The sequence below is a fragment of the Protomyctophum parallelum genome, assembly GCF_964188405.1.
Source record: "Protomyctophum parallelum genome assembly, chromosome: 14".
NCBI classification, from domain to species: domain Eukaryota; kingdom Metazoa; phylum Chordata; class Actinopteri; order Myctophiformes; family Myctophidae; genus Protomyctophum; species Protomyctophum parallelum.
Genome location: NC_139709.1, coordinates 22,208,733 through 22,227,425, shown reverse-complemented (window position 1 = coordinate 22,227,425; position 18,693 = coordinate 22,208,733). Strand labels below are relative to the sequence as shown.

The following is an 18,693-nucleotide window of genomic DNA, read 5'->3' as shown; positions in this document are numbered from 1 at the left end:
GGAGGTAGCGAGTTGCATTCAGGATCAAAACACAAAATATGTAAATATGATTATGTATAAAGGTAGTAAATACAAATACATTCGCCAAGTTTCTAATTTCATTATAAGGTCAACGCAATATACAAAATGTGGCAAGAATTAAAACAAATACAAAAAAAAAAGATCACAATATAATAAATAGACTATCTACAAGCTTTGCCACTCGTTGTGAGCTTGTAGATCTGGCGTTAAATACATATATAGATCAATTTCAAACTTTCTGAAATAAAAAGGTTTGGCCTTTGACGGTTTATTTGATTTGATAGTAGTAGTAGAGTAGCCTCGATACCCAGGCTGCGTAATTAGACCGTCTTGAACGCAGCCCGAGTTTAGAAAGCTACTCCAATCCGTCAGTGCCAGCGCCACACTGCTCTTTAAAACCCAAACAAACATCAAAGCCCAATCTTATCAACAGGTAAATAGTTGCGAGAGCGTTTTATCCGTCTGTGAATGAGTAACAGATCAGGTATAAATCTGGTATCATAAGTCATTTGGGTTAATCTCGTTGAAGAGAAAGGCAGATGGAATCATGATGAAATAATACAACAGCTAGCAGCTAGCTATCTTAGCTGGTTAGCTTAGCGGGCTGATGGATGGATGTGTGCTGATGCCTGGTAGAATTACAATACAAACACCAAGGATAGAACAGTGACGTCACAATCACATGTCGAGATAGAGCACCGAAGTCTGACGTCACTTTCAGTAGAGGGCGTCAGTCCCCAGGTTCATGTATTTGTTTAGTTGCATTGTAATCCCCATTGAGGCGATTTGACATCGCCTCATATAACAACTGTGTTTGAAAAATAAACATGTCACCCCGGCCGCTTCACTCATATGGATATGAAGAATCAACTGACTGAGAGAAAACGCTAATGTTACTGCTACTGAATTAGTTACATTTTCGCTAGAAGCAGACTGTATCATATATGAGTGACTGACTGTTGCAAACGATACAGAGACACCTCCCTGACAATAACGCCGAGACAGCTTGTTTATGTTTGGACCACAACGCTTATAGTAGACGATATTAAGATCACCCCATGTTATTCTCCATAGAGAAATCACTTCCGCGAACCAGGGGAATGGTCGGGATGAGCGAGTTACGTCAGGACTTCGGTGCTCTATTGAAGTCGTGCTTTGCTGTTAGATTTCAGTTCACTTGATTCGTTTTTACTAGTGCATAAGTAGTTTTTTAAGAATTAACTAGTGGTAATTTATTTTAAATTTGGTTGATTTAGAAAAGGTTGAATAAAATAATGCATTACATCAGATAATAATGTGACGTTTTCACCTTACGTGCAATTATATTTAATTTAAGTTAGTTAATTTTAGTTTGCTTTTAATTTCCTTTATATGTGTGTACATTATTATTTTCAGTTGACAGTTGATCTTTTTTATCGTCGGTCTTTTACCTAGAATAGAATAACGTCGCGCATGTGACGTCACTGTCAACTCCTTGCTGTCTTTATCCCAGGCTGCTGCTATGGTAGCCATTTTGAAACTGTGTTGTTCCAACGGTAGAAAGAAGCCAGGTATGTTTACTTCTTATTGCAGAAATATGACGGCGGCGTGCGGGAGCAGCTGTGGCCACGGGAGGCTCCTCGCGTCGTGTTTTTAAGTTGCTAAACTCTCATCTCTGCTCGGTTGGTCTCAGCTAGCTTTCAGTTTTCACGTGTTTTTAAATTGCAACAACGCTGCTTCCCACAACGCTAGCTAATTGGCTAACAAGTGCTATGCTAACGTTAACTAAGCGGGGGTTGGTTTAGCTAGCTGCTGCTAGAAGAGTTTGATCTGATAACGTTGCTGGGAGAGAGGTTTTCAATGGGACTTGATCGATAGTTGCTGTTTGTTCAAAATCGATCGTGCTGATCACTTGGTTAGGTAATAACACGTTCATGAAATTTAGACCTGGTGTTGCTCCGCAGTGTTTTGACTTGGATCATTTGTTGTTAATGTGGCACCCATATATATCTGTCCCAAACAAACACCACCACTTCTACAATCCATTATTCTTACCCAAGATGTGCAGAATCAATACATTTTATTGAGCTATGCTTTCATTTAAGTTGTGTTTTTTATGCAAAAACGCAACTGTCAGGCGTCCCGTTTTGTAAACTGTTCGTGAGCTGTTATGTAATACACATCAGTAGGAGTTAAATTGTCCCAAGAGCTGTTGGGTTGTGTGATTCAGAAAGGATTCATAGACTCATACTGTTGGTGGTGTGTAGATTAACTCCTTTATTGTTTGAAATGATTGAATGAATTACTCCTATTTAACATTACTGATACAGAGGAGAAAGCTGCATGTGTTTTGATAAAGTGGAGCAGGGCTGCTTTGTGATTGTCACTCCTCCTAGAGCGACTGCATGGTCCATTTGGTTCCATTTGTATACTCTCAGATGGAGAACCCCTGTAAGGTTCCACATGTACACTGTTTTGAGTTAAATGAACACCCAGAATTTTACAGTGTATCCTATTTAAATGTGCAGCAGGGGAGGAGTGAGGAAGAAAGTGTGTTCGTGTCCAAGTTATTTTTGTACTGGTGGGAATATTTATTATTTAAAATGCTGGCTCAATTTTATAAAAGCAAAGGAGTCCTCCCCATCGCATGTTTGTCTGTGACTGCCTGTAAAGTCCCTGATTCATGATGTTCAGTGAAGTCCATTCTCTTTAGACATGGTGTCAAAAGCGTCGAAAGCTTTTTAAGAAGTATTGGCTGTCTTAAATCAGAGGCTGCTCCTGGTTTTAGATGCAGTCTATGAATCAAGACTGTGTTGTGTGTTGGGCTGCAATCCCGATTCCATACGTTGCATGTCTTACTCTGCGATTTGAACTTGCTTCTTAGGGCCTAGTCTCTCGAGACAGACTGTTGACTCGCATCAACTAAGGAAAAGAGGGTGCTGTTTCTCCTTTATTTGGCGATGGGTTCTCAGATTGGTTAGGACCTACCTGACACCAGGGCCTAAATTTGTATTAGTTATATTTCATTGACAAGACATACTCTACCATACATATTTGTTGAAATAAATAACATTGGAAGTCGTCTTATACACCCATGAGTTACACTGGTGTGCTCACTATGAGTCAAATTATAATCCTAATATTGTAATTACTTATTAATCAAAATTTAGATTTTTTTTCTTTTATTTATTTGGAAAGATTATTTTATATAATGCGGAGATTGGCTTGTACAATGGTCTGGTTATTAACCCTTAGTTAATGAGGATACAAGGGCAAAGTGCAACAACCGACTGAATAACATGTTTGAATTAATTGCCAAGTTTCACAAATTGTTAAACCTAAATCGGTGTTCTTTCACTTTGGATGAATTGTGCAGCCATATAGCTACATTTTGTGCATGCATGCGTAACTTTTGGTATGTGTGTGTCGGAGGCTGCAGAGTGAATTTGTCATTATGGCGTCATTGTCTTTTTTTAATACATGTCCTGTCTCTTGTTTTTTACACAGGTCCTGTCTGTGTCTGCGCAGATACCCATAAAGATACAAGTGAGCAGAAACTCTGTGGCTGGACAACACAATCTGGAAGCAAAGGAAAGATCATATTGACAGATATCGTGCCCATGCTATGTGTCAGCCCCTTCTTTGCCTAAGGAAAACAAAGTCGGTTGCATTCTGTTTTTCAAGGCTTCCCCGTTTATGGGAAAGTTTATTTTTGCCCTTTGACAAAGGAGTCCCAGGTATTTTATGACACTGAAGACGACTCACAGGAGATTGCTGCCATGATCTATGAAATCTGAACTACTGCCCTTGCTGCTTCAGTCAGATTTCAGCTTCAAACAAATCAACTGGCATTTAACCGATGTGAATGTAAAAGACGCAAAGACAAAAACCTTGTTATAATGCATTGTCCCACAGTATCCCATTAACCAAGACTCAAGATGACCGCAATGTAACATAGGGTTTCACTTCCTTCATTGTCATGTGACTTTGAGATCTACAGCTTTATTTTTCTTCCAACTCAGACAGTCTTTTCACCAGTTTAATGAGGTGAGCGGTGGTTTTCAGTGACTTCCCCTTCCTATTGGAAATAAAAGACTGTCTCTGAACTTATTTCTTTTTCGGTGTGTATTTCGAGTAGAGCTTACAATGATACGGTAAAAGGCACGTCGCAGTGAAAACGAGCTGGCACACAGTGTGGCAGGAGAAGACCTCGGAACTGCTTCTCTCCCCTTTTGATGTCCCAGCGGAACTGTTGCACGTATTGCTCAGCAGCTTCCACAGACTGCTTCCTCATATCAATACTAGACAACCTGCCCCTGCCTCACCCTTTGGACAAATCACCTGTCAATCGTTTACTTTGCCAATCTAATAACCTTCAGCAAATTATAAAAAAAATAAGCTTGTGAATAATTCAGTGTGGGACAAGTTGAGGGAGGAACTAGGGAACGGCAAGGCTGATAAAACACACGAATAACCTCACCTGCCTGGAGGCAGATTTGGAATCTAGTTCACAAAGGAATATCAGCCTCCCCCTCCCTCCCCCAGAACCTCTAGTTCTCTGCTTCCAAGCCAGTACTCCGACCTGGTCAGCCAGTTCTCTGGATCACCATTCCAGATCATTCCTGAAACCCTTTTGACACCTTGTCTCCCCAAACGTTTCACCCTGGACAACGGGGTCCGCCTCTGGGGAAAGGAGCTGTGCTGTCCTGGAGGAGACGGACGCGGGCTCGGCAGCGTGCTGCTACCCATCTGTCATTGCACACATTTGGTGAACAGCGTCGGCGGGCCTGAGGAAGCGAGCCCAGACGCACGGCGAGGAGAGGAGGCAGAGGACTTCAGAGCCACAGACTCTGGGGTAATCACTGCTCATCCTCAGTTCAGACAGACAAGCACACAACATTCTCATATCATTACTGTCGGGCAGAAACCTTGTAACTCGGAAATCTTTTTATTAATTTATTTTCTTAAAAAATGAATGCCCTATTAATGCATACTACGTTTAATCTGCTACTAAATAGCAGATGTATTCAGAACAGTGTGTTACAGATGTGGCGAGTTGTGAGCTTGTATATAGGCTATTTGTGAAAAAGTTTGACTACAATGATATGCCAAAAATAGGAACGCTGGGTTGAAAGTGGTTTAGTCTGTCTGTGGGTTCTATAAATATTTGACCAATAAAGTAGCTTGAAAGCTTGTGACAATAATAACTACCGTAGATCCATTGGTTTTCATTATTCATTTTCTTTCTTTTCCTGAAAAGTAACAGTTTTTGGACTTACAAGGTTTCCACCTGGCAGCTGGCAATGGAGTGTATACTTGACGTGTTATATTGTTACATCAACTACTAGTACTAAACATAGTAAGCTAACTTTTTGATAGTGTTAATCTCACACACACACACTGCAATGTAATTTAATGTTTCTCCATGCTATTGCTTTCTTAGACCCTAGTTGCTACTCGGCAAACAAGTGATGTATTTGTAGGATGAATCAGCCTAGGACAGTATCTCTGTTAGCAATGCTTTTTAAGCCCCTTTTATAGAGAGAATATTGCCATAAACAGGATCCGTCATCATGATGAGCTGTACTCGAGCCTTGCACAGCTGGTCCTGTACTTTGGATTGACAATGAGAATGTATTATACAGTATATGCAATGCTTAACATGAGCAGTGCATAGAAAATACTGATATTGTTCCTACTAAAGCTGTCATGCATCCATAGACTCGGAGGCACAGCTGCAGCAAGTTGATCTTTGTTGTTTCAGCTAAGAATAGGATACCTTTTAGTTCATTTTGTGGGAGACTTTGAAACACACCCCTTTTAAATAAGTGACAGAAATAAATAAATATAGTTTTTTCTGTCTTACAACCCTACTAGGTGCATTGTACAACACGAAGGGAAGAAAACACTTGATTTGTTGCACCTGTGTTTGTGCATGAAAGCCCCATAGAATGTGAATATGTAATATGTCATTGGTGTTCCTGAATTCTGTTGTCAGATCCTGGCCATGAGGTTTGAAGCCTCGATTCACTGACCGGAAACACTGGACCTAAATGGCGCAGCATGACTTTGTCCCTGCCTGGCTTAACTTCTCCACGCCCCAGCCTGCCAAGGTATGTGTGTGCAAAACTCTGGTTACCTATTCTTGTGTGCTTCCGTGTATGTTGATGTCTTAACGTATGTGTGCACTTGCTCTCGTCACATCAGGAACATGTCATCGTCAAGACTGGTCAGAGCAGGGTTTAGGGGAAGGTCACAGACATTGTGTGTCCTGTTGAGAAAGACTGATAGTGGAGAGAAATTGACTTCTAAGTGGCATCATGTAATCTTCCCAAGTCAATGGTGTTGAGGCATTTACATATTTGGGGTGAGAGTCTTTGCCTTTTTCTTCTGGGAAATTTTGAATTGAATGCTGTTTTATTCTTTATTATTCTTTATTTTATTATGTTATTAGAAATCCTATTTTTTCTTGCAAATTTGAAAAAACATGTCTACGGTAACAATTGAAATAGGGAATATATATATGGACAAATTGGACATAAAAGAAGCAATATGAGTTGGTATGATAATGGTAAATAAAGGTCAAGTCAACATCAAAACCAATAATTGGTGTTGACTTGACTTAAGAATGCGTTTGTCAGCTTGGCTGTCCAGTTAAATGAGATCAGTCATTGTGTATCCTGGTTAGAGCTCTGTGTAAGGGGTTGGTCTCTAAATCATGAGTCAAAGCTAAGACTCAAACTGCATTGTCATCTCAGCGCTGACAAATGCCTTCACTTCAGGTCAACAGGGGTTTGTTATAGTCATACTGTGGTCAAGCTTAGGGCCATGTTAAGTTGCCCCTAGTCTTTTGTGTCTCACCAGCAGTTTTGCAATTGAAAGTGATGTTTAAGGACAGGCTGGAGGACACAGCATGCAGGCTTAATATTTTAACTTAAATTTAGACGAGCCCTTGAGTCTGGAATCCAGACTGATTTAATTATGTTGTTACCCATTTAATGTCCCTTTAATGTCCTTTAGTGTCCGTGCATGTGTGAAATCATAGGCCACCTGTGTCAAAAGAGAGAGGCTATAGATAAGATGCGAATAGTATTTTCTGAGAATTAAGATTACCCGTACAGGGTTTGTTGCTGGCATGAGTGCAACTCCCTTTCCTGCAATTTACTGCAGACCTACATATACAGTAGAACATTAAGAAAAATACTGTATATTTCTTATCTGTCTCTTTCTGCTTACTGCAGTGCCGGTCCCCACAAGGATGCATGCACAAATTGCTGTTTCCAACAAAAGTTCATAAGACATCTCATAAGACAGAATTGTTAACTGACAGGGTAGGAAACCAACCTTTTACACCATGGCTCTACAGTATGAGGGTCTGTACATGTGTGTGCTTGTCCGTGTCCGGAGCTAATTTAGCAGACTTGTGGACCAATTGGTGTCAAACATCTTGAAGAAACTGACCACCAATAGGCCACAAAACCTCCACTTTTCTACATGTTTGTTTTATATTTTGGGAAATATTTAACTATTTATAATGGAAGTCAATGGGGCACTGATATGGCTGGCTGAAACCTTGCCCAAAATTTTGAGTCATAATTTTGAGTCATAGAGAGATACAGTATAATAATATAATACCAGTAAGACGCCTGAGGGCGAGTGCATGCACGCATCTGCCTGGGTGACAGCAAACTGCTGGGCGAGCGCTGACGCTTTGGAATGGGGGGTCAGATCAACATATCCGCCTGGGTGACGGAAGACTGCTGGGTGAGCGCTGACGCTTTGGCATGGGGGGTCAAATCAACATGGAATGAATTCTGTACTGGCCATATTTGGAGCGTGTCTTTAGTGTACAGGGTTTGATGAGGTCAGATCAACATAATGGAAAGTCAGAACTGGAGAACTGGGAGAAACTACACGCAGCTGCATGACATGAGACTAATTCATTAGCGACAGAGAGAGAGAGAGAGAGGAGTGTGTACACGCGTGTGCGACTGAATCAATTTAACAATGGTGCAGACGATCAGAAATCAGCAGAAAGTGAGCGATGTTTGCGCTACTGTATGCCGAATTGAAGTGGACTTTGCCCCAGACCTTTTTTTTTCTCCCTGGTTATAAAAACGTCTGGGTGACTGACGGGAAATGCACGATTTCATAGTAAATGCGACATGCAGTCGCAATAATAAACTTTAATGTCCCGAAGGATATTCATCTTCACCGGTCAGTTCAAAACACCCACAACAAAAAACACAGATAAACACATCACCAAGACAATACATAAGGTCCCCACTGTGCACAGAACCATCCACGCTAAGGTTCTTTGTCCAGATGGTATGAGGTTGTAAAAGGATGATCAGTGTGATTTGATATCAAAAGTGCTAACCATGTGACATGTGATGGTCTTATTGTTCTATCAGAGAGTATAAATGAGGTAAAAATTGACAATGTATGTCATGATCATTTCATCACCAGTCAAAGTGAATGCTTGGGTAGTAACCTTCTAGTCCAGATTCTGTGTTGTACACAGGTGTGACATAGCCCTTAACCACTTAAAACCTGATGTCTCAGGTTGGCATGGCATATAGGCATACATAAACTTTATTTATTTTGGGGCTTTTATGCCTTTGATACGACAGTAGGATGACAGGAAATGGGCAGAGAGAGATGGGGAGTGACACGCAGCAAAAGTCGTTGGCATCTGGATTCAAACCCACAACACGCATTGCAGCCTAGGTGCCCGGACCGCTACGCCAGAGGTGGCCCGGACCCCAATAAACTTAATTGTATGACAAATGGCTGAATCACATACTAGTGAGCTTGTAAATCTGCTATGAAAAAGATGCCCAAAATGGCGATGGCAGGTTGAAAGTGGTTAAACTGTCAACTGTGTATGCACTGTCCCTCAATCCCCCTTTTCTAACCACAATAAATAGATGGATAATAATAATAATTTATAATCCCTCAGATTCATATAACTGATTTATGCTGCCTCTCCTCCCGCAGTCCCCTGCAGCCAACCTTGAGAAGCATGGTGAACCCCAACACCACCGAGACAGCAGGACTGCTGTGAGCCGACGCAGACACAATTCATCAGATGGCTTCTTCAACAACGGGCCCCTGCGAGCTTCAGCAGGTAAGCAACCACCCCACACACCTCACCTCTTCCCCCGGGTCACAAGTCTTTTCCACCTGTCTATTTTACAAGAAATTATTTTATTGATTGTAACGTTCGAATCAACCCAGCCGTGATTGAGACATTGGATTAAGGGTTTCCCGGACATTCCTGAAAAACCTGAAAGAAGCCATGGAATCGCATTGGAAAACAAGTTGAAACGTCATGGCAAGCTGTAAACGTTGTCAGTTCTTTTCACCAGTTAAGTCACCAGAAATAAGAATTTAGAAGAACCATTTTTTGTTCTCTCTCTGGATCCTCATGGAAATATTGTGCCTCCAATTTGCATCGGTCAAAACTTTGGTAATTGGCATCGGACCTCAACAATGTAATTATGGCACTGTATGTGTATTTAAAATTGAAGGATGTGTAAAACATAGTGGCATTTAACCTTTTGTTTCTAGCCGACCATTATTGGAAAGGCAGATCGCTCAGTGGCTTGTTTCTTATAAGATGCATAGAAACAACAATTTTACATTTTTCGGCAAAAATCTTCTTGTCACCCTTTTCACCCCTGGTCTGTTTGCATGCCTGATGAAGGTGTTTGTCCTCTTCTCAAGGTGATGGATGGCAACAGCCCTCTCTCCTCTTGAGGCATGACTCTGTGGACTCTGGTGTGGCAAAAGGGGGACATGGCGGGCTGGCAGGGGGTTCATGTTGGAAGGAAGTGCCCAGCTGGCACGGAGCTCCGCGGGGGGCGCAAGATGGTCACCACCACCACCAGGGACGCCACCCCAAACGCATAGCTGGTGACAGGGACAGGCAGGTGGGACACCGGCAGCGCAATGGTAACTTCCATCCACGCAAGGGAACCCCGTACCAGGACAAGTTCCCCAATGAGGAACGCAAGGACAGCAAGGAGGACAAGCTGAAGTTTGTGGAAGAGGACTTTGTGAGTACTACCCCCCTCTCCATGTCACAGAATCTGTCCCAAGCATGCCACTGACATTGACATAATTCTTGAAATGGCATACCTGGAGTTAGTGGTAATATTGAGTGTTAAATTAAATAGTTTTTTGCTTTTGTCTCTCAGAATATTTAGTTATGTTATATTTGACATCAAAAGATGGACAGAACAAACCGTTAATTGTAGACTCAGTTGTCCAACTAGTTAACAGTAAAGGCCCTTACACACAGGGAGCGTGACAATTAAACAATGTGAAAATGTGTCACAAAAATTCCAAACTATTAATCTGGTGAATGGCAATGCCTCATTCTTACAGGTTGATTCTTCTATTCACAAAAAAAAGACAATTTTGAACACTTTCGTTCTGTGTGGATTTCCAACAGAATGTCAAAACAGAAGTTTAAATAAATGCAAAACAATCTAATTCATACAAAGCCACCCCCTAGTAGACAGTGGCACACAGCTTGGAAGTTACACAGCTTAAATGTAAAGATGGTGACTTGACTTCAATGTTTGTTTCCCTAGCCCTCCCTCAACCCTGAAACAACTGGAAAACCTGGGACTCAGATGCGAGCAGTGGCTCCCCATGCTGGAGTATGGGGTAAGGATTTGATCTCATCAAGGGATGCCTCCTACAATCCCTGGTCCCAGTTGGCTGCCCTACCCTCCCTGTAACCTTGCCTGACCAGTTGCTGTGTTTATGTTCCAGAAAACCCCCCTAGTGGCAAGCAGATGGTGTCTAAAATGCTGGTCATCAAGAAGGTTTCCAAGGAGGACCCAAGCACCGCTTTCTCTGCGGGGTTTGCCACTGCTGGTGCGCTGTCCAACGGCAGCAAAGTTCCCATATTGGGCTCCAGTGTCTACAAGAACCTGGTACCTAAACCTACTCTGGCCCCCACAAAGGTACTAGTCAATGTTAATCAGCTTCTGTCTTGCACCCCCTCGCTTTATTCCACTTGAAATCAAAAGGTTGATTTGATGAAGGGCAACATGGCAATGAACATAAATGTTTTACCTTTTTGCAACTTTCATGACATTTCCTGGTTTAACACTGACAAGATGTGCACCATTTGCTAGTGACAGTGATATGATATATGCCCTTACAGCAGAGTAACTTAACATTTTCAAGGTGGAAGTATTATTTTGTTTATATCATCCCAAATGCATATAATTTCCAAATGCCCAGTCTTGGCAAGTTTTATACCTCTCGAGTGAGTAAGCTTTACTGTAGCCGTTATATTCATCTAATGTGGGAACTGAGACCATACACAGGGCTGCACACAACTTTTTTGGTCTAGTACTCAGAAGAGCACCTGGAGGAGTTGCTTGGTGCTCCTAAAATGCGGCGACCCGTCTCGCCGGATGGATAAAAGAGGGATGAATAACTTATAGCAAAACAATATTTATTGGATGAGTGGGGAGTCAATGGAGGGTATTGCAACTCTAGATTTAGCCCTAGAATGGCTCTTGTTGTAGATTCATCCCATTATTAAAAATATATAAATTTGCTAAAATCTAGGTCCATGTGTGGTCCAGCCCTATGGAATGCATATTATAATAAAAACAAGTTAACAACTTAAGGATAATATGATATGAGCATCAAAGCAATATTTAGATTTTGTATTATTTTGTATTTAAATAACCAATCTACTAGCTCACAACGTGTTGCGACACGTTGTGAGCTTGCAGATCAGCTATTTTTTTAACATGCGACACATCGTACGGCGAATCATACATCAGGCTTCCCTAGTTCCCTTTTGTTTTTAGATGAGGCGACGTACGTAGTCAGACAGTCAGACAAACACACATGGCTCCTCGGTGAAAAAAATAAACAGTGTACACTACCCGACTTTACGATAATAAGGGACAGTATGTCGAGACACGGTGTTCATGTTGGGCAGCAGCAGTGCCAGTCCGCAATGCTTTAAACTCTTCCCACTCCACTATGTCGGAACTAAAACCTTAGTACCCGTAAAAAGTTGGTGGCCGGTGCCTAGGCTGTGAGAGACGCTAATATGGTTTCTGCCTCGGATTCGGGTTTTGAGACGGCATCGCACACGAGCAACCATGCTGCTCCAACAGCCGGAAAACAAACACAAGCACAGCGGCAAATGGGAAGAGTGCAAAGCATCCAAAGCATGACCTTTTACACCGGGGACTACAGTAGTTTGCTATCTGAAACGGAGAAGAGAAGACGAAACTATTTGTGTAAGGTTTTCCTGTCAACCGCCCTCCGCCTCCTCCCAGGCTCCTAGCACTCAGAAAGAAGCATGGATCCTCCCCCTTATGAGTAAGGACGCGCTGTGATTGGGCCAGTAGCCACTTTGAGTGGCAGTCGGTGGGAAATGCTCTCGCCACAACATTTTCTAGTATTCTGGCCATAATAATCATTCTGGGCGGCCCCAGCTGTTGGTACGCAGAAGCGCTTCCCGGCGCTTGATTGACAGCGCATTTTTAATTTTTACCGCGCATGCGCACCTGCGCACCACTTATGTGCAGCCCTGACCATACAGACCTCCATGAAGGAGGCCAATGTGTGGATGACTATCAACTCCCGTTGGTGGGTAATTTTTATCTAATGTTTTGGATTCCATGTGGGAGAGAAGCTGTAGTAATACTTTAATAATAAAGCTACCTGAAATGGATTTCTGAGAGAAAATAAAAATCACTGCCGGTTCCAAAAAGCAGCAATCAGTGGTGTGATACATTTTCCAATAACTCGTACACTGGCAAAATGCTACTAGAAGGTTTGCAAATGTTCCGTTTGGTTTGATTGCACCATTTAGTATTCCATCAGAAAGACATGGTGTGCTCTTGTGTTTCAGAGCACCCAATGGAAGCCTGGTGTTAGGGAGGTCAACAAGCCTGGCCTCCACATGCCAGGCAGAGACTCGATCTTCACCAGCCCCGTCTCTGCAGCCAAACCCAGTAACCCGGCCAGCGCACCACCGCACAGCAACCCGAAAGAGGTAAAGGCTGCCATGCGCAGTCGGGAAGTCCCCGCTTTGCTTTTTGTCTCCAGCAGTAAAACTGGTTGCAGTCTTCCCTGACTAAAACAGGATTCCAAGTTCCAACACATAAAGTTGTGAAATGTAACCAGTTAAGAATGGATCCACTGGGTTCCTTTTTCTATTTTTATTTGCCCTACAACCTCCGTCTTCCTGACGCCTGTCTTCTCCCTGTTGTCATGTCTACATCACAGCACCCCTCCAGCACGACCCCGCCCATAGACATCGCCCCGTCAAGGCTGAAGCTGATGCGCCGCGGTCCAGACCGCAAGAGCGAGTTCCTGCGAACCCTGAAGGACGAGGGCACTGGAGAACTGACCACAAGCAGCAGCCCAGGAACGTCAGGAGAGGTAGCTACTCTAATGAGACACACATCCACAACCCTGCATACATTACAGGAGAAATGTGAGCAGGGCAATTTACTGATGATAATTTATATCGAAACCGATATTTAGAACCAATAATATAATTGAGATGTTTTTAATTGAATTTTGTTAATTTATACCGGTATATCAAGCAGACTTAATCGATTAGTCTGATTAACCATGTATGTAACCCTGTTTTATATAATATATATAATCTCAATCAAGCCAAAAGTTAGGAATAATCGTGATAATTATGATTTTGAAGTCGTATCATCAAGCCCTAGGAGAAAATAAAGATGTCAAGAGGAGACATTTGGACACCCAACACTGTTTTGATGCACTTTTGTTGTTATTGGTGTATAAAGATGGCCATTTCTGTCCAAAGGAGACAGACCGTCACCACACTAGTTAACATGCTCACAAGCTGCTAGGTTGTCAGTTCAGGGAAGGGTTGTGCAAAACAATTAAGACACCACTGAGTATCATATCACAGGGTTCCCATGGTCATAAAACCATTTATTTGTTTTCTTCTTTTGCATTATATAAGTTTAAATGGATTGGAAGTAGGTTATTTTACCGTTTTCATAATTTCTATACCTTTTGTACTAAACTGTGTTTCTTGTGTTTCCAGTTTTTGTTGCTTTTTTTGTCAAATGGGTTTTTATTGAGAACAGATTATAAATTGTTACAAACATTATGATATGAAATAAAATTATTTTATAGAAGAAAAACTAAAAAGGAAAGAAAACCCTCAACCCTCCCACCCATACTGCTCAGTGACACTGCATACTATAGAATAAAATAGTAAGATCATGATGAAATGCTCATGGAAAACATCTGAAAAGAAAATGGTGTACAGTCAACCACATCAGTGGTATCCTGTCTATTAATTGTTTCTACTCAAATAGCCAAAGCTTATCAAGTTGTCTCTCTTTGTTTCTCAGGAAATACCTTATTCTCTCAAGATGAAGTGTACTAGTCAATTAATTTAGCCAATGCTTAAATGCAGGAGCCTCCTCCTTTTTCCAATGTGTCAAATATCTTTCTTAATCCAATATCTTTGTATCCGAGGGCGAAGCTGTGAAGAAGATTTGCTATTGTATTACATTTGTCACAGTGCGAAGAAATATCTGCTAATATGTTATGTAATTTTAATTTGGAATAATGGAGTATGTATGTTTTTGTTGTTGTTTTTATCGTAGTCTGACTATGGATGGAAATGTGCATTCTTGCTAAATCCTGTGTATTTACATTACATAATGCATGTATTGTTCATTAATATGCACTCACTGTCCTGTCTAAATAAACAAATTAAAGTGTCTTGTTTTTCCCAGGGTGAGAGCAGCACCCCAGAGCCCAAGGCCTACAGTGAGGAGGTGTGCCACGAGAATGGCCTGTCCCACTCCCTCAGTGACTCAGATACTGAACACCTCTCCAGCTCACTGGAGGCAGAGCACAGGTGAGACTGCCAACAACCAGCCATTAATTTGGGGGTCCTTGACATGAAAAAGTTTGGGAACCACTGTTAATATATAATAAAAGACGCCACAAAAGTCCACACAAGCTTATTTGTACACAAACATACACTAATCTGCCATGCCCTTTCAGGTTGCTGAAGGCCATGGGCTGGCAGGAATACCCAGAAAATGACGACAACTTCCTGCCACTGACAGAGGACGAACTGAGAGAGTTCCAGACAAAAACTGAGCAGGTGAGTCAGGCTTTACAAGATGTCATGTTGACGGAAGCATGTGTGAGACTCTGAGGGCTCCGATACGATAGTACTTTTCTTGCCTGCTAGTTTGTGTGCTCAAGTTTGAAAATTTGAAGATATTTCACTGGTGGTTTCAGAAATGTTAGAATTTATGTGTGGTTCCTCAACTTCTTTTCTAGCATTTTGAAACCTAAACATTATCAAAATATTTTGACCCACCACTCCTGGGCAGGTGTAGCTACATCTTGGCCATAACAATATTCAATATATCTCATACGTTTTACTTTAAACATCCTTAAAGGGACACTTCACCCTTTTTGCAAAAAAATATATGTTAATGACGTTTAGAAGCTTTAGATCACTTTCCTGGAGGTATTTATGTGTGTAATATGTGGTTTTAGATATTTTAGATTGTAGCAGTGAGCCTGTTTGCTCTGATGTCATGGACACTGGTCTCACTACCTTCCTGGAATACAATTCCCATAATTCTTTGGTGCACTGCTCCTCCTTGTGGATAGGGGGAGAGCTGTCTTACTGATGTAGTCCAGGAAGGAAGTGAGCCCAGTGTCCATGACATCAGAGCAAACAGGCTCACTGCTACAATCTAAAATATCTAAAACCACATATTACACACATAAAGATCTCCAGGAAAGTGTTCTAAAGCTTCTAAACGTCATTAACATATATTTTTTTGCAAAAAGGGTGAAGTGTCCCTTTAACCATTATAGCATCCCTAGTCTATGGTATCTGCAGATCTACAAGTGAGCTTCAGAACTTGTAAATCGGCTATTTTCAGCAAAGATTTGAACAGAATAATGCAATTATGAGGGTGAATTTGTACTGCTGCTAATACATACAATATATATATATTTTTTATATATATATTTCTGCTCAGCTGAAGCGGAACGGCATGCAGAGAAACGGCGTTTTGCCGAGGGCACGGGGCGTAACCCTCCACTTCACCCCCTGGAGGAGCGTGGCGACGGAGGTGCACGCCGAGGAGGGCTCCGAGTCAGAGACCAGTAGCAGCAGCAGCCAGAACTCGGACGACGACTGCAACAAATCCTAAAAACAAAAAAGAACTTGTATAAAAAAAAAAACACCTGAAAAAACGTGGCTTTTACGGAACAAAAAATGACAACAAACCGAACCCACCGACACAAACAGACAAACCCACCGCCCAGCAAGCGAATTTTCTCTCCTCCTTCTCATCTTCGTTTTTAGAGCACCATTTTGACTTTTTTGTTTTTGTTTTGTTCTGTTTTGTTGTACTTGCACAAGGGAAAAACCAATCATATCCCAGTGAAGGGGGAGATTCCTGCTCCGCCAGACGTCTTTTTCCCTGCGTTTCCTCCTTCACTGCAGTACCCCAATCCCCCAACCTCCTACCACAACCTTGCCACCTCTCAGTCGATCCCCCAACCCTACCTACACACCATCCTCCCTTCCCTTTTCTTCCTCGCTTTGTGGAACTGAAGTGTACATCGAGAAAAGAAGGGCAATGAATGCACACACGATTTCTGCTTTAAACAGACTAACTCATTTCATTGATGATGCTGATGACACATTAATGATATTAATAAAAATTGGTTCCTGACAAGCTGAGATGTTTCAATATTAAATGAGACTCCAGTCGTGTGTTTTTTCCCTGCTGTTGTAATGTTTTGTGATCATGTAAACATTTGGTTAAAGGACGACTTCACCCATCTTCATATAAATGCTCCTGATAATATGGTGTCTTTTTTTCTACTCTGTGGACACTAGTGACATCATCCTTAGATAATAGGCAGATAATCTTTTTTTTTAACGAGATTTTGCTTTTAGATTTTTATTAACATGAGATGTGGCTTCCATCATAGCATGGTGACTTAGTTTCCAGGAATAGAAATTCTGCAGTTTCTATTAGCTTGGATTCCCTGATGTCACTTGTAGGTGGGTTTCAGAACTGTCCAGTGTTCACAGCCCTCAGACACAGTTAAAAGACAAAACAAAAAAAAAGTCATTAGTGAGGAGGACCAATTGTATGAAAATGGGTGAAGTCTTCCTTTTTGTTAACATACTGTTCTCCAGACACTACTAAGGGAAACTTAGTGAAATGTGTGGCAAATCTGCAAAACAAATGCTTACCACTAGCTTTCTTCACAAATGTGTTCATAAAGGTGTCTACAATCACATATAAATTTGTTCCAATCCAACTCCCTTTGGACAACTCCCTTGGGACAGCTGCTGAAAGTTGGGGTACCATTAACAACCAATATAAGGCAACATTTTCCAAATGTCATTATACTTTAAGTAGCATGTGACGTATCAAACTAGGGGATTTTTATGTTTCTGAATCAATTGCAAGCATTCGTTTTGCACAAAAAAACACTCCTTCGCCTAAAAATGGCCATAGCCGTCATCACAAATGTGATGAGGTCAGCACATTTGGGCCAAGTGGCTATGGCCGAATTTAGCCCAAGGAGTGTTTTCGTGCGAAACTAATGCTTGGAATGGATTCAGCATCATGAAACCCCCCTAGTTTGACACGTCACATGCTACTTAAACTTAAAGCATAATAAAGTTTTGGGAATTATATATTGGTTGTGAATGGTACCTCAACTTTCAGCAGCTGTCACAAAGTTTCCCAAGGGAGTTGGGTTGGAACAAATGTATGTTATAGTAGACACCTTTATGAACACATTTGTGAAGAAAGCTAGTGGTAAGCTTATTTTCTTTTTTAGATTTGCCATACATTTAGCTAATTTTCTCTAACTATAAGGCAGGAATTCAGTCACTGGACCTAACGAGGCAGTGTAATGGACATTTCATCTAGCTGTTGTGACTATTGTCTTAACCTTATCACTGCTTTGTGGTGCCAGTGTGTAATAGAGCAACCCTAATGTGCAGGGAACAGTGAATCACAATTTTGTGATTTCAGGGAAACAAGCAGGTAATCATAATCTGATGAGCTACGACCAATTTTCCTGACAATTTAACTTTGTTTATGCTGTGTGTTTGCAGCTTGAAAGCTACAGTACAATCTGTAGATTTCATATGTCTCCTGGCAGAGATATTTCAAAATTACAATAAACACAGCACAGCCACATCTAGTGTCCAATCCAGTGTGTGCCATGGCCCATGCTTCAAATAACTTGATATTGTCAACCACCTGTCCTACTTGAAAAAGTTGAAATTCCTCAAAGAAAGAGTGCCCAATGTTATAACTTAATCTGTAATTGTACAGATTCATTAAAATGGATTATTCACTTCAGACTAGCTTTAAACATTAGAATGCCGGTAGTCAGTGGTTGAGTTTAGTATCTACATGTAGTACATTCAAATTGAGACTTGATTGTCTTAAACACTGAAGTTCACTTGCTACTAGACACATTTAGGGTTACTAACAATTGCTAGTAGGCCTATACATTTTTTATATAAATACTTGTATTAACAAAATCAATTGAACCACTTTTTCTTATGTCAGTGTTGACACTTTTTTTTCTTTTTTACAAACTCACCTTCCTCAGGCCACTCAAAATGAAAGCTGC

At 41.4% G+C, this 18,693-nt stretch overlaps 1 protein-coding gene across 3 annotated transcripts; it reads left to right on the top strand.

Moving 5' to 3' along the window:
* The first annotated feature begins 379 nt into the window (after positions 1–379).
* Positions 380–16,768, top strand: gpbp1l1 (GC-rich promoter binding protein 1-like 1). 3 transcript variants are annotated; one of them, XM_083781064.1, is made up of 12 exons: positions 380–454; positions 3,508–4,855; positions 5,999–6,113; positions 9,001–9,130; positions 9,730–10,061; positions 10,602–10,677; positions 10,786–10,979; positions 12,902–13,045; positions 13,279–13,434; positions 14,784–14,908; positions 15,058–15,160; positions 16,059–16,768. In XM_083781064.1, the coding sequence occupies exons 3-12, from the start codon at positions 6,054–6,056 to the stop codon at positions 16,230–16,232; spliced, it is 1,494 nt and encodes a 497-aa protein (XP_083637190.1). In that variant the 5' UTR covers positions 380–454; positions 3,508–4,855; positions 5,999–6,053; the 3' UTR covers positions 16,233–16,768. The 3 variants fall into 3 exon arrangements, with proteins under 3 accessions (XP_083637190.1, XP_083637189.1, XP_083637191.1); XM_083781063.1 differs by lacking the exon at positions 380–454 and adding an exon at positions 1,523–1,571; XM_083781065.1 differs by lacking the exon at positions 380–454 and adding an exon at positions 1,551–1,682.
* The last annotated feature ends 1,925 nt before the right edge of the window (positions 16,769–18,693 follow it).

Bases quoted from the DNA above. Each gene is read 5' to 3' on its own strand.
- gpbp1l1 (XM_083781064.1), top strand. From the start codon at position 6,054: ATGGCGCAGCATGACTTTGTCCCTGCCTGGCTTAACTTCTCCACGCCC. The intron at 6,114-9,000 runs GTATGTGTGTGC...CTCCTCCCGCAG, and splicing joins CCACGCCCCAGCCTGCCAAG to TCCCCTGCAGCCAACCTTGA. The intron at 9,131-9,729 runs GTAAGCAACCAC...CCTCTTCTCAAG, and splicing joins GCCCCTGCGAGCTTCAGCAG to GTGATGGATGGCAACAGCCC.